General features: G+C 39.4%; 1 protein-coding gene across 4 annotated transcripts in view; it reads left to right on the top strand.

The window, feature by feature from the left end:
- SH3KBP1 (SH3 domain containing kinase binding protein 1) overlaps positions 1-13,240 on the top strand; it is a 311,738-nt gene that overhangs the window by 168,010 nt on the left and 130,488 nt on the right. For 3 of the 4 annotated variants that reach the window (XM_036227141.1, XM_036227142.1, XM_036227143.1), the window contains one exon: positions 11,637-11,842. In XM_036227141.1, the coding sequence (XP_036083034.1) occupies positions 11,637-11,842 (206 nt within the window). Of the gene's footprint in view, positions 1-8,003; positions 8,079-11,636; positions 11,843-13,240 lie in introns of all 4 variants that reach the window. The other variant, XM_036227145.1, reaches the window with a different exon arrangement.

The raw sequence follows: 13,240 nt of genomic DNA, 5'->3' as shown, positions 1-13,240 counted from the left end.
TAATGTGTATAAAGCACCTGACCCATAGAAGTCCTGCCATAAATGGTCACTCTCATTGTTAATCATGATAAACTTGGGATATAACCAGTTAGTATTTTGAGGCTGCTTACACACCGATTGGTACCATGTTCACTAAAGCATTGTCTGCATTTGAAAATTACTTTACGATTCCTCTACTGATGCAGAAAAGGAGATCTGGGGAGATATTGGACAACCTCTTTGGGAGAACCCTTATCTCTTGGTATCCTGCCATGATAGCTATGCTCTCAGAGCTAGAGAGTCAGAGAAGTAATGCCTCTTGTATTTATGGAACTATTGAAATAAACTCTCTTCTTGCTCCAGGTCAATAATATGGACATTTGACCCTGCTCAGCTCAAAGCATATGGTGCTGGAATTCCTGAGGCAGGAGGTTAGGAGGCTAAATGCAGTGGTCTTCCCAATCACTTAACTGTCCTTCACACGCTTGCAAGAGGCTGCTTCTCTTGTATAGACTGCCCTCCCCAACACTCATTCAATGAAAAGACTTCCATTTCAGGACCAGGAGAGTATAATAGTTTCAACAGCCATGTTTCGTTACTTCAGAATTTGTTCTTTATTGAAGGGGTTTTGAGGTCCTGGAGAAGCATATTCTCCTAACAAGAATGGATGTTTATGGTAAGAATGACATGGCTTTTGTAATCTTCCATACATACAGTTAAGGAGAAGAGGGCCCATTTATCCACATCTCCGTCTGTCCATAGCCATCTAGCCATCCTTCCTTTTCTCCTCCCTTATTTCTTCTTTTTCTTCGGTTCATTCATTCAACTTTTTTGAGCTCCTTTTGTTATGAAGACACTGTACAAGGCACTGAAGATGTACAGAAACAAATCAAACGAGGTCCCTACCTTTAGTCAGCTCACATTGCAAAAAGGGAGTGCACCAATCAGCAGAAGTTTGAGAAAGTGCCCCAGATGCTGTGCTAGGCAGGCATATGAAGAACAGTGGGATACAAAAGCAGAGAGGCCAGTCCCATGGGGATGTGGAGATGATGATGGTCACAAAGGGCTTCATAGAAAGCAGATGTGATAATAATGTCCTTATGGCTTACTAAATCAAAATAATCCCTGAAAGAGAGAGAAATTTTTCTGACAGGGTTTTCATTAACTAATTACTCTACAATGGTAAAATTTATATAATCAGATCAGTTTATATGCAGAAATTATATATACTGGTAGGATTTGTTTAAGTGGAATCTGTGGTTGTAATATGAATCTGCTTTTTCCCTCCCCCCCAAAAATGGTATTAGTAGTTTCATTGTGGTTTACTTAAAAAGAAAACTTTTGAAATATTTGAAATATTCATAGATTTACAGGAAGTTATTTAAAAAACTGTTCAGGGAGGTCTTGTGTACCCTCCACCTAGTTGCTGCCAGAGATAACATCTTGTATAACTATAGTAGATGCTTGTTTACTTTTATCATAAAACTGAGAAAGGCAAATGTAGTTAACGCACAAAAGACATCTAGCTTTTTACTGTGGTATGAACTCATCTGTACTTAATCAAGGTCTTTGTTAGAGCAGCACTCTCAATACTTTTCATAAATTACAGTTACTTTTGATAGAGATTACTTAATAAATGGCTCTGGGAGTAAGTTCAACTTCTAATGTTTGTGCCATTTTGGTAATTTTTAGAGATCCTGGTGACATCATATAAAAATCCTCTTAATTTAAATGCTAGCAGACATTAGGGTGAAGTTTTTAAGACAGATAAAATCTGTATACTGGTGCGTATGAAGAAAACTTTGTGTACAGTGTATCCTTGCATATCTCTTTGCTACACACAGCCTTCCCCCCTACACACACACATTCCTGTATGTGCACGTACTTATTCAGTATTTGTACTGTTCACATTTCTACTTTCAGAAAGTATTTGAAGATAGTTACTCAGTTGAGTTTTGTCAGCCAATGGATGAACGCAATAGAAAAAAACATTGTATTATATTTATAAGGAAGTGTGCCATGACAGCTTGACATATGGTAGGTGTTCAATAAATGATCGCTGAATCCTTTCTTACTCTACAGAGAGGCATTTTTATCTTCGAATGACAGGTGCAAATTGCTTGGCACTTGCTTTCTTTTACCCCAATATATTTTTATATTATGGTGGTTGGTTATGAAAATCTCTACTTTAGATCTTTGTTCAGGGAAACCTAATCTGTCAAGGAAAGAGTTACAGCAATTGTAATGGTTGGTGTGTTGATTTAAACATTTTATGTCAGATAAGAAAATGTATTGTTATGTAGTAGCAGAAACTTTTTGCTGCATATTTATATTTGAAAACGTCTTTACCTTTCATAAAACTTATGAAACCTTATTGGTACTTTTCAAAAATATTTTAATAAATTTTTACTTATCTAAAGTTTCTAACATACACACAAATTGAGAGAATAGTATAATGGAGCCCTTCACCCAGCTTCAGCAATTATCAACCTATGTGCAATTCATTGTAATTACACCTCTACACAAGCCTCCCCCATATTGTTTTGAAGCAAACCTAGATATCATATAATTTTATTCGTAAACACCGTCATGCACTGCATAATGGCATTTCCATCAACGAGGGACCGCATGTATGATGGTGGTCCCATAAGATTATAATGGAGCTGAATTTCCTGTAAGAAAGGGAAAGATATGAAGTTCAGGAGGAACTTTTTTTCCATATGGGAGCAGTATCCGTGGGGCTTGGCAACAGAGTCCCTCTCACTCACAGTACTTCAATTTTGAGTGCACAGGTGACCTCCCAATCAGTCAGACACTGACCTGTTTAGTGCAGAGGAGCCTGTATCCCCAGGGCTACATATTCAAAGGGTGCTACGGCCCTCCCAGATCTAGGTTGGTGGTCTTCAGAATACATGGCTGTAAATTCTTCATTGAGGACCTAAAATCCGGTACAAGGACACAGGTCCACAGGAGCCTCCTTAAACAAGTATTCAGTGCTATTTTCACTTTAGTAAATGATTTCTGTGGTTGTGTGAGGCCAGCCTGTCCCTGTACTTTGGAAATATATTCAGGTTGCAATGATGTAAAGCATAGATAAGTTTTTATTCCAGTTTTATTCCATCAATTCAATGCCAGAGAGAGGCCTCTGTGCGAGAAGGGTCAATGGAACCGAAAACAAATTTCCAGCGTCCAAATATTGAGTCCTTGATTCTACATCCTCTTCGTATTAAACATCCTGTTTTTAAATGAATACCACATACTTCCTTAATCTGACCACTGCCCCAAATGCAGCGGCCTAAACCACATTGCCATGACAATCCCCTATGTTCCTTTATTTCTCCATCTTGATTTCTTATTCCTACTGATCCTCAGGCTACCTTTCACTCCTTCCCGATAGTCACTATTATGGTGATCTACGCCTTAGCCAGTTTCTCCTCAATATTTCAATCAGCCCCACCCACATCCCTGTTCATGGAGCAGCATCGGCAGCTTTGATGTTCTAATTCTGACCCTGTCGGAAGGAAGCAAGGGAAGGGCTTGTGGGACAGTGTTTATAAAGTCTACAGCAGTGCACAGTAATGTCCTAGGCCTTCACGTTCACTCACCACTCACTGACTCACCCAGAGCAATCTCCAGTCCTGCAAGCTCCATTCATGATAACTGCCCCATACAGGTGTGTTGTTGTTGTTGTTGTTGTTGTTGTTATCTTTTTTACTGTATTTTTTCTGTACCTTTTCTAGGTATTGATAGGCTTAGATACATAAATACTTACTATTGTGTTAAAGTTGCCTGCAATATTTAATACATGTAACATGATGTACAGGTTTGTAGCCTGGGAGCAATAGTCTACACTATCCAGCCTAGGCGTGTAGTAGGCTGTACCATCTACATTTATGTAAGTGCACTCTGTGATGTTCGCACAATGTCGAAATCGCCAAATGATGCATTTCTCAGAACATATCCCCCTCATTAAGCGACAGATGACTGTATTTCAATATGTATTAATAAAAGAGTGTCTTAAAATACCATTATCACACCAAAAAAATAATAATGGCTGCTCCTCAGCGTAATTAAATATATGGTCGGTGTTAACTTTCTCCTAATAGGCTTCTATTTTTAATAAAATTTGTTAGTTTGAATCCGTACATACATTGTGATTTGTTGATACGTCTCAAGTCTCTTTGAACCTCGTTTCCTCCTCCATGCCTCTTTATTTTCTTTAACAAGCTGAGGTCCTTTGTCCATTAGTTTCCTACTGTAATCTGCCTTTGCTGATTTCATTCCTGCTGTGTCATTTACTTTATATTCTTATAAATTGGTAATTAGATCTAAGGGCTCGGTTAAATTCCGTTTTTATATATTTCAAAACTGCTTCATAGGTGGTAATGTATAGTCTATCTGGAGGCTCATAACGTCTGGCCGTCTTTCTTTTTGACTGTTAGCAGCCACTGCTGATTATCACCCAGATGTTTACTCATTAGGGATTACAAAATGGTGCCAATGAGGATTTTTTTAGAGAATGAAATGGACTCCCATGTAACAGATCAATACTGAAAAAAAATTGAGTAAATTAAGTTTTTATGAAATAAAACATCCAAGTGGTCGCAATAATAGTGCAGGCAGAATCTTATGTTAGGAATGGAAAGAAATTTGGAGGTCGTTTAGCCTGACGTCAGATGAAAACACTAAAGCCCAGTGAAATTAAGTCCTGGGTGTGGCCCAGCTTATGAGTGATGAGGCTACAATTATATGCAGGCCTTCCATACACATCGCTATTACCTCCAGTATGGCCTGTAGTTCACTCTCTCACATAGCAACTTAGAAATTTCAAATCTAAGTGCAGTTTTGCTTATTATTTTTATAACAGATCATGATTAATTACCTTTTCAGTCACAATTTTATACATGCTAATATTGACTAAATGCGAAATAGGACTAATTATATATTATATTGGTATTATATCAAGTTATAATCAGATAATATCTTGAATCTATAAGATTTATTTAGAGGCCAAGAAATCCAGATGTGATAATTGTTGAAATTCAGTTTTATACACATTTTGCTTGACATCGTCTTTTCTGTTTCTAGCATCTTTTTGACATTAAACTTCTTAGATTCTAAAATAATTGTAAAACTAAAAAGTATTTCTGTTGTTTTTTTCTTTCTTTTTTACAAAAGACCATCTTTCGGCTTTAGAAACATTTTCAGTTATTTCCCATAAATTTTAGGATCAAGTTTGCATTTTCTTTCTATAACCATTAATAACCATGAGGTTTCAGTTTGAATTGACTTTCTTATTTTCCTAATTCCTTAGGTTTGAATTTTAGGTATTGGTACTTTAGTGACTTGTCAAGCTAAGAAAAATACAGAAATGGCCTTTTAAAACTTAAGGCAGACCACTCCTATAATCTACAAATATTATATTTCGTTAGCTGTAAGAAACAGATTGCTCAGTGCCCATTGCCTATAAAAATAAAGCCCAGCTAACAAACCCTGACTCCGTGGCATCACTAGACTTTTTTCCTTTTAAATATTAGATATTTGTTTTGTGCATCGCATTCCATTAGCAGTGAAGAGCAATTAGCAAATTGATAAAATAGAGTTTCAGGCAAAATTAGATGCTAGCATAAGCATGTGATTTTGTGTTGAGATTTTAAAATTGTTTCTTTTTGCAGGATTTGTCTGCCTTCAAGTGCTAATATTTAATAATGACCATAGAGTATTTCTCCCAATAAAATAAGTAGCAGTAACATTCATGAACTTTTCAGTCTCCTATCTCTTTTGCTCTTTAGATAAGGAGTGTGTGTCCTTACCTGTCCTCAGCCCAGGCTCCTTCTCCAGTCGCCTTACTTGCTACCAGTGCACAAGAGATTTTGGCAGAAATGCTTGGCCATCAGGGACATCAGGGTTATGGTCTACCTCAGTGATTCTCAGACTCGGTTCTGGGGAAGAACATGGGGAGGCTCCATTGACCTGCAGAAACTTTATCAAAATGCTCATTTCTTTTTCTTACACTTTTTCTTTTTTTCTTTTTTTAATATAAGTGTATTTGGTATATAGTCTTGTATTGGTTATATTAGTTTCAGGTGTACAGTATAGCACTTCAACATTTTTATACCTGCTAATTAAATAATTCAGGCAGAGAAAGACAAATACTATATGATTTCACTTATATATGGAATCTAAAAACAAAACAAGACAAGACAGAAACAGACTCATAGAAACAGAGATCAAAGAGATGGTTACCAGAAGGGAGGGAGTGGGGAATGGGTAAAAAGGAGAAGGGGAATACAGTCAATAATATTGTAGTAAGTTTGCACGGTTGCGGATGATTATACTTTTTCTGATGCTGAAAAGACTGTTAGTGCTCAGTTTTGGAGAGCCTAGCTTACAAAACAGCAGCATTCTTTCAGAGTAACACTGCCGTAATAACTGAAGTTAAGCAGAATAAAAATTTGCCCAAATAAAGACTAGCCACTGTTACTTGTTCTGCTCTTGTTATCAAAGACCTCAAGAACTGCAAGTCTAACAAGAACATTTGAAACTCTTTATTGTTTCTTTTGATTATCCTTAACTTGTCAGTAATTTGAACATTGACGTTTTTGCCTTAATTGGATGGAGCACATGTGTCAAGGGCAGATTTCAAAATAAGAGTGTATCACCATGCCTGCAGGACATGGAAATTAGAGATACCTGATTCCAACCATTTAAGTTGTTGGTCTGATTTTTCGCAATCCCTTCAGGAGTGATATGGTCCAGAAGCTTCTGGACCATGGTCTTCCCTTATTAGGAGTGACATGGTCCAGAAGCTTATACCATGGTTCCTGTTGGGGTTTCCCGGTTTCTTAATGAGTGTTCCTAAGAAGTAAGACAAGTTGCTTTCTCCCCTCTCAGTTCCACTCTCTGCCTCTTTGTAAATGTAGCCTGTCTTTTCATCCCTGACTTAACAGTGAAGCTATATGACTAGCTTCCAGTTTGACAGCTCACAAGCCATAATAGAATTTAGAGTAATGCATTTATTAATTGAGTTTGCCTTTAGCAAACCAATTTACCTGCTGGTGGTACTCTCTGTAGGGCATACGAACACACACATATGTGTGTGTGTGTGTGTGTCCCTTTGTGTGTGTACACTCAAAGCAGGGCCGTATGTGTGTGTTCTGTGTACTTACTCATGGTTCCAGAGAGATTTGGGTTTTAGCTGTGTGTCCAGTCTCATGCTATTGTTAATCTCTATTTGTAACAACAACAAAAAAGAGATAATTTGACATTTGACACTGGGTGAGTCCTATGTCCTCATGCTTAAATACAGTCTCATGACTGATATGGCAAAACCTCAATTAAGATACTTCAAGAAATAGAGTTTTCTGATGTCCTTGGTGTTAGGCGGAAAACCCCTTATATGGACATGGATGCCAGTATTGTTTTCAAATCTCATTGGTGAAAACCCCCCTCTAGTATATTAGTATATTTTCTTGCTTAAAGGTACAAAGGATGATAAAAATCTTTTAAAGAGAGGATCCTGTGCCTTGTTTAGAATATTGCAGTCATGAATATCAGCTCATATTATACAAGGCTCTAGGGGTAGGAGATAAAGGACGATGGACCTAAATCTTGCTTGGGTCATATTCTTCAGAGAGAAGATTGTGCTATACAATTGAGTTAATTGAGGAATCCAATTAATTGGATTCCTTCTGGTTAATTGAGGTTTTCCTATTCTTGAGTTACAATGTTGGAATGGCTTCCAGGCTTAAATTGAGCATAATTTACATGCCAGTGCAGAGGCAAGCCCAGTTTTGGGTGCTCATGATTGTGCACCATGGTCGCATGGGGACTTTGGGCTCATTCTGTAACATTCTGAAGTTCTACCTAATGGTCTCTAATTTTGCGGATGAAATTCTTGCAGTGGATTCGTTGAAGGCAAGTTCAGTTAAAGACTCTTCCTCTCCCTTCTTTTGCCATCATTTGCTCCCCCTACCCCCCTCTCTTGTTTTTCTCTCCCCTTCTCTTCTCTCATTCACTGTCAGGAAAGACTACCTTTGAAGGGACAATTCTGTACCGAGCTGCACCCGGAAAGACGGAGGGCCACAGACGCTATTACAGTGAGTGACCTTAACAGCAGGAGGCAATTGAAAAGATAAGATCTGGGTACTTGTGTTTCTTGATGCAGCTGCACTTTCCTGAGCTGCTCATGCTTCTGCCAAGTGTCTGTGAATTTATGGTCCAAGGACATGGACTTATTTGCCTAAGATAAGTGCTGTCTCCTTGGTGTGTGCTTCAAGAGCATTACCATCACCAGCCCCTGGCGCTTTCCTGTTTGCTTTGTGCATCTACCATATGGGTGACATGGGTGCATGAACCATGCGTGCAGAGAAGGGCTCAGTAGCATTTGTCATGGCATACCAGTATTTCTGGGCTTCTGGGGCGGTGGTGTAAGATGGCTTCCCATGCAGATGTCAACCTCTTATGATTATCGCTTTTTCTGAGTGGGTCATTGGAAATCAGCAAACCATTTTGTCATTGTGTGGTTCAAAGAAATAAAAATCTGGCATGAAAGTCCATGCCAGAAATGGTGTTTTGCTTTGCTCATTCAGCCAATCACCACACGGCAGACTTCTTTTGGCAGAACCAATTTGTAGCCTTTTGAGTTGTGAAATAAAGCTGCCAGCAGTTGAGGGGAAGGAGATGAATGTGATTAGTGAATGACTCTCGTGAAGCCCTTAGAGCAGTTCTTGCCACACAGTGAGTACTATACATGCAAATGTGAATTAAAAATTTTAAAAATATATAGTCCACAAATCTGAAGTAACCTGTGCTGGAATATTAAGGTAAATTATGTGAAAGTGGACAGTTACATGACTGGCCAAAGCAAATTTGAGGAGGCTTTGTTCTTTTTCATGCTGAAGGAAAAACATCTACTTTAGTGAGCACGTACACTAATGTATTCATACATACATCTATAGAAGTGATGAAAAAGAAGGCTCAGACATGAACACCAGAACTATGTTTCTCAAACTGTCTGTGGTGAAGTTTATTTTTATTTCTGTTCCCCAGTGGACGATACCTGGTCCCACTGTACATGACTTTTACTATGTGTACAGTGCTCCACCTGGGCCTCACTATGGTCACTTGATAGATGGAGATGAATCCATACCCTCCTCATCTAGACAAGTCCACTGTCCACAAGTCTAGAAGTCAAACCAGTGCACACGGTGATAAGTTTCTCCAAATACGCACACTTCTGCAGTTATCTTTCTGTATACCAGTAATGAGCCCCTGATCAACTGGCTCTAATATGCAAATGACACTTCGGGTTGTACAGCCTGAGAGCGTCACCTGGCTTTCTAAGTGTGACACAGGGACATTTTATGGTATAATGTTTGTGATAGAAACCAGTAACTACAAGATGCTGCACCAGACATGAAAATGGAAAGTCACCTTTCTTTCCCTCCAAAGGGAAGGAACTAGATTTTGCATTATTTCACCAACCTAGATATTCAGATATTTAATTTACATACATAAAACTGATAGAAGTAGGCTGCCAGAATTTCTGGAAGAAAAATCTGCCATGTGTTTCCTTCCCAGTTCATGCTCGTGTGGTTGAATGACTGTGCATCCTCCCCCTGTGTAACGTAAAGAGTATTTCTCACAGTGATTAATAGAAAGTTATTAAGGTGAGCCCAGAAGGCAGCAAATTCCTTAAACCAGAAGCTCAGTGAAATCAGGATGGCAGTGGTTGAAGCTATTATGGTTCTAGCTAATGAGAAATGATAGAAGAATCCTTCAAATTCCTCTCTTCGAAGAATTAAAATAGCCTTGCCCTAATCCATTTGCCCCGCTGGCTTCTGGTGGCGGCGGCAGTGGCGGTGGTGGTGGTGGTGGAAGGGAAGGGGCTGGTGACGGTTTCTTTTCACTAACCATTTCTTTATTCTACCCTCAAATGGTTCTTTCCAAACCAGAAAAGAATATACAAGCCATTTATCAGAAAGAAAGAATCCATACAGCAAAATGAGAACATGTTACAGGGGAAATGACACAATATTTAGACTCAAAAATTATATATCCAGCAGGGATATCTCTAAAAACAATGAACTAACGAACACACGAATGGATAGCTAATCCGGGGGGTTGTCCATGTTTGCACATGCAAATCCAGCCCTGTAAATTGTAGCCGACCCCTTGTCGTGGGCTGTTCCTCACTGTTCTGCCCTGTTTTTGCTCAGAAATGCCAGTCTTTAGTTAATTAAAATGTACACCAAGGATCTTCCTCTTCCCCACTCCTTTTTGGTTTCTGAATACCATTTTATTGAAAACAGCGGCAACAAGAAGCACAGCCATTGTTTTAAGGATTTGATTTTGAAACTTGTTAGCAATTTATGATGATGACCTTTCTATATTTTGTCTGTTTTCACTTAACAGTTTCTTCCTGCACTGAGACTTCTTTATTTCAATGACTTCAACATTTTATGACATTTTACGTGAGCAATTATTTGGTATATCGTTCTTATGTACTGGGCGGCTACCTTACCTATAGGAAGATAATGCACGATTGGCTAATTGAGAACAAAATTAAATGATGTACTTTTTATCCCAAGAGCATGGTTGTTAGGAGATATATGGGAGCTGTCCTACACATCTAGAGGATTTCAGGGATAGGTTTAATGGCAGACTTTAATATTCCATAAAATATCCTTTGAATCCTGCCCTTTGATGGCATGACTGATGTACTAACCATCAAAGAATGGACACCCAGAAATTAACTAGAAACAAATAGGCTCTTCCTTTTAGGAACATGATTGTGGGCAGAGCCTGGGGAAAAAGGAATCTGGGGAGGTAAGTGTCCATGTTGTCTTGCTAATAACTATTTTGTGACTTCCAACACATGCCACAAGAGGTCAAAGGAGAGGTTTCATGCCCCCAGTGTTCTTCATTGTAAAGGAATTCAGCTTTGGGGAAACGATGGTGTTAAAGGAGGGAATAAGAGCTTGGGGGATTCTGGCCTCCGGGAGGGCAGCTTTCATTCCTTCTTGAACAAACAAGATCATCTTGCCAGTCTCAATATCAAGTTCAGTTTAATGCTTTCCTAGGGAAACTTGTCTGTGTGCATTTATTCCTCATGAAGCCATCCAAAGAGATTTAATTCTTTGGCAGTCATGATTTTGTGTGGTTTCTTTAATTGCTAATTTGTTTAAATGGCTTTTAGCTTTACAGTTTCCCTTTAGGAAATGTTACTTTCATGGCTAATTGCTAATTGACATGAGTCACAGAGATTGGAGGTACAGTATGTGGTACTGACTGGGCAGGGAGGTGAGGAGGGGGTGGGAAGGGTTGTTATTGCATAGACGGAGGCAAAACAAATTTGAATCAGAGCCAGGCTCCGGCTGAGAAGTGAAATGTCACATTTACAAAGAGATCTGCTTTGAAATGAGATTTTCTGCAAAGTTTTGATTCACTTCTTATAATTAAAGGCTGAGGGTAGGGAGATCAAACAAAACTCAGAGCTACCCTAACACAACATATTCAACACACAGTAAAAATCTCAGCACAAGTTTTCCTGTATCCAGTACCACTTTTAGAGGTGGTTCATGGCTGGCTATGAGGTGCTTCATGGCCGTGGTTGATTTCTGAGCTCTTTCTCTCCCCGTCCCCCCTCTTCACAGGTTTAAGGGAAACCACAGGCTCTGAGAGTGATGGAGGTGACTCCAGCAGTACCAAATCTGAAGGTGCCAATGGGACAGTCGCAACTGCAGCAATCCAGCCGAAGAAAGTTAAGGGAGTGGGCTTTGGAGATATTTTCAAAGACAAGCCAATAAAACTAAGACCAAGGTCAATTGAAGTAGAAAATGACTTTCTGCCAGTGGAAAAGGTACGTGTAACAATTTCTCTTTCATTTCAACATAGTGTGGAGTATCCAAAGGTACCTTGTAGGATTTGGCACCTGAGACTTCCCATGCCTCCTTTGGAATTTTGGCGTCTTCGCGTGCTAGCTGTTGGCCTGCTCCATTTTATACACAGCCCCTCTGTATGGGAACAGCCTTCCTTGAAAGGCTCAAGCTCTAGTTTACTGCTGCTTTTCATACTGATCTCCTGTCTCTGGAATGTTTCTCAGGATGACTTTACAAATGGACCAGCACTTCTCCATTTCCTCCCCAGAAAAGCCCCTCATGCCTGGATCCAGCTTAACACGTGACCTTGACACTTCTGACCTTGACACTTTTCAAGCATGTCCTTCCCTCCCTCCCCAACAGTCTCTCGCCTCTCGTACACTTCTTTGATGCTTTGAGCTTGGGTATGTTTCCTGGTTCTGCAGTAGAAGAAAGGAATTGTGTGGGAATGAGTTCAGACTGCTGAAAGGAAATCTCACACGTGTGTGAAGGATGGAGATGGCCCATGCTGTGACTCCCTGGTTTGTTACCATCAGGAAGCTGGCTGGTTTCTTCTGCCTCTGGTTCTGGGTTGGCGAGAAGCAGACAGTATGTCGCTGCTGAATACATGGTTGCCACAGCAACACACCCAGAGCGATCGCGCTTGTGGCTGTCAGTGACGTCTACTGTGGTACACTTCTAAGCATCATAGCTTTGCTTGGGATTTGATAAATACCACGGAATTTTTCCAGATTGTAATAAGCTACACTTGTGCTGTGCTTTAGGAATGTGTGTTAATTCAATTTAGTGCTGAAAGTTTTGCTTTGACGTTTGTGCCAGCAGGCTTGGGGGATGGGGCATTAGCGAGATCCTTTATCGGCAGCTTTTAAGTGTTTTCTATTTTTTTGGTGAGATGAATTTTTAGAAGTTGCATCATCTTCTGCAGCAGTAGACCTTCCATCTACCTCCCTCTCCCTTGCTGCCCAGCAACCTTGCCCAGTGTCATTATGCATTAGAAACAGAATCCAAAAAGGAAACTTTGGACACTTAATACCCTTAGAGATGAAGAAGGCTGAAAGGGCAGATACTTAGAAATTAAAGACTTTCATTTCAACTCTTATTTTGCTGAAGTGTCTCTGAGTCAGCATTGTTTCTTTCAGTAATCAATAAATGATGTTCCTCAGGATCTAAAAGCCACCTACTTAGTAGTATCCTAGCTTGTGAACTCAGTTTTGCTTCGCGTGGTCACTTTCGGATTCCTGTAAATATTTCCAAAAGAGCAAATATTCATCTTAGGAAGGAACGGTGTATACAGGTTTTCTTCATTTTTATTCTAGTAGTTGAACATGACCATTGACTTAATCAGCGAACAATTAATTCCTTTTGTTTGTTTTATGATT

The sequence above is a fragment of the Rousettus aegyptiacus genome, unplaced genomic scaffold, assembly GCF_014176215.1.
Source record: "Rousettus aegyptiacus isolate mRouAeg1 unplaced genomic scaffold, mRouAeg1.p scaffold_m13_p_9, whole genome shotgun sequence".
NCBI classification, from domain to species: Eukaryota; Metazoa; Chordata; class Mammalia; order Chiroptera; family Pteropodidae; genus Rousettus; species Rousettus aegyptiacus.
The sequence above is the reverse complement of the archived record's forward strand: the minus strand, read 5'-3'. Positions and strand labels throughout refer to the sequence as shown.